Source organism: Narcine bancroftii, chromosome 9, assembly GCF_036971445.1.
Source record: "Narcine bancroftii isolate sNarBan1 chromosome 9, sNarBan1.hap1, whole genome shotgun sequence".
Taxonomy (NCBI): domain Eukaryota; kingdom Metazoa; phylum Chordata; class Chondrichthyes; order Torpediniformes; family Narcinidae; genus Narcine; species Narcine bancroftii.
This window is the reverse complement of record NC_091477.1, coordinates 82,635,356-82,637,911: the sequence shown is the minus strand read 5'-3', so window position 1 is coordinate 82,637,911 and position 2,556 is coordinate 82,635,356. Positions and strand designations below refer to the sequence as shown.

General features: G+C 46.7%; 1 protein-coding gene across 1 annotated transcript; it reads right to left on the bottom strand.

The window, feature by feature from the left end:
- Positions 1-288: 288 nt before the first annotated feature.
- On the bottom strand, positions 289-2,012 carry LOC138743005 (G-protein coupled receptor 35-like). Its single transcript, XM_069897858.1, has one exon. The coding sequence runs from the start codon at positions 1,960-1,962 to the stop codon at positions 1,051-1,053; it is 912 nt and encodes a 303-aa protein (XP_069753959.1). The 5' UTR covers positions 1,963-2,012; the 3' UTR covers positions 289-1,050.
- Between the last annotated feature and the right edge of the window lie 544 nt (positions 2,013-2,556).

The window sequence follows — 2,556 nt, the reverse complement described above, 5'->3', positions numbered from 1 at the left end:
TTCAGTGCTATCCCTGCGCTGAACAGCGTTAGAGTGTGTGGTAGAGGCAATGAGGGTTACTCAACTTGGGAATCGATTCTAATATCAGGAAGCAGGCCTACTCCGTGACAGCCAATGGAGCATTAATTGCCTGCAAGTTTGTTTTGGAATTAATTGGCCGAGACCTCATTGTGCTCAGCTAAGCTCCAGATGTAAAATTGCAAAGATTTATTCTCATTGGGAGATCCATCCATTTTTTTTACAAAAATGGAAGCATTCTTAATAGAGTTAAACGAGAAAGTCTGCAGGACATAAAATGCTGGAGAAACTCAGCAGGTCACACGCAGTATCGTGGAAGCAAAGGGTAACCAACATTTTAGGTCTGAGGAATTCTTACCCTGAAGAAGTTTTCCTCTTTGAGGGATGCCTACCCTGAAGTTCACCTCCTCGCTTTGAATTCTGTAGAGTGTCTTTCACTGTTCCCCCTCTGCCATCGAGACTGCTCCCAAGCTCGATGATCATGTAATCACCCAGACTGGCCTCCACAGCCATGTGCCCTTCCTGACTCATTGGCTCTGCCACGATTTTGTGCCATGTAGTTTCCAGCTCCTTTTCCAGCCCTCCCAGTTTGGCTCCCACAAGTGTCTCAGACAGCCTCAGGTCCAACACTTAGGTTACTTTTTGCTTCTTATAAATGCTGAATGACTTACAAAGTTTCTTCAGCACTTGTGTACATTATCATCAGCCGTGGTGGGAATAAACTAAAACAATACAAAGGACACTCACGCAAGGGGTCTGGATATAGCGCCGACGGCCTGCTTTGCGTGTATAACAGCAGTAAGACTGACAGTATTAAAAACACACACACACACACAAAGGTGCTGGAGAAACAGCAGGTCACGCAAAGGCGCATAACTAGTTCTGGCCCGAAACTATGGTCATCGATTTTTGCTACACAACTATAATCACAGCGTGCAGACTTTCTTGTTTAAGACGGGAGCAGAAGGGAGGGGAAGGACAAGAAGGCAAATGCGAATGGAGGATCCGCATCTGGTTGAAGGTCGAGGCCATTCATGAGTCTGAAATCGCCGGCTGCACGGTCTTGCCTGGGGTTTGCATCCTCGGTTGCAGTTCCTTGATGGCATAGAAATAGTAGATCGCGTCCAGGCAACAGTTGACATTAGCCAAGCACAAGGAATAATGCAGAGCGCGACGCAACCATTCGGAATGCTGCTTTGAGAAGTAGCCGTTCACTGCCGAGACGTACAAGAGCAACAGGGCATGATAGGGCGTGAAGCAGATGAGAAAGGTGAACAGGTTTGAAAGGACGATCTTGGCGCATTTATCCGTGCGCCTTTTCTGGGTGTCACTGGTTTGACTGTTCAGACTGTGAATTATCTGAAGGGAACAGAAGAGCATTGTAAGTGCACAAATGAAAAACAGGGCTCCAAACGGAGCAATGAATGCAATGTTCAGAAGGTTTGATGAGAGGCGGTAAAAGCAGGATTTCGAGTGACTTGTGAAGTAGATGTGAATGGTACACAAGCCCACGGCAATCCAGATGGAAGCGCAGATGCCCCCGATCGCCCTTGGCGAGGACTTGGCTCGAGCAACGAAAGGATGTCTGACGGCCACGAAGCGATCCACGCAGATCACCGTTATCACCAGGATACTGGTGTAGGTGTTCACGAAATACAGAGACTCGAGGAATTGGCAGAAGCTCATCTCCATCTTCCGGGACCAGTTATCTTTGAGATAGTAGGCATAGATTTTGAAAGGCAAAGAGAAGAGCAGAAGGGTGTCCGAGGCGATAAGGTTGACCAGGTAGATGAAGGGCTTAGCCAACTTTATATGAGAACAGATCAGACACAAAGCCGTCCCGTTCAACGCTGACCCAATGAAGAACGTTGGAACACTAAACAGAATTAAAACTATCTGATCTACTTGGTTATCCAAGTTGGATTCATTCCCCGTGTTATTCATCGCTGGAAGAAACAGAGATAAAAATATCAGAGATAGGCAACAATCCCTGCACCCCTTATCGGACTGGGGCCGTCCGGAGTCCTTTCCCGCCATCCGCAGATACTTTACCGCTATTCACGCGAACTCTTCCTGTAACCTCACAACCCATACTCTCGCCTCCCAACATCACGAACGGCTTTGTGAAAGTTCTCCCTTCCCACCTGCAGTCGGATCTGTCCTCGGTGTCCTTCTAAAAGAGTGTACAAGTTTGGGGTTACTCCCAGAAACAAACGAGCCGAGCTTGTTTCATACAATGACCCAGCCCCGACTCCCTTCTCATTAATGAGGGTAACCTTGTCCCAATTAGACGAGGCACAGGCACCGTTCAACGACTCTTCTGCTTCTGTGTGGTGTCAACCTCAAATGTGCAAGAGATCACTGAAGTGAAGATGGAAGAAAAAAAACATTGAGGTCAACCCGTAAGAACGTGGAACACGTGTCGTTTGTCTTCCCCTTGTCTAATGCTGGTTTACAATCGTTTCACAATCATTCTTTTGATGCATTATTATCATTTTAAGTTTCAATTTATAAACGTGTGTCTTTTCTTTAAATTCA

What these genes read in the sequence shown, in the direction of transcription:
- LOC138743005 (XM_069897858.1), bottom strand. Translation starts at nt 1,962, where the DNA reads ATGAATAACACGGGGAATGAATCCAACTTGGATAACCAAGTAGATCAG.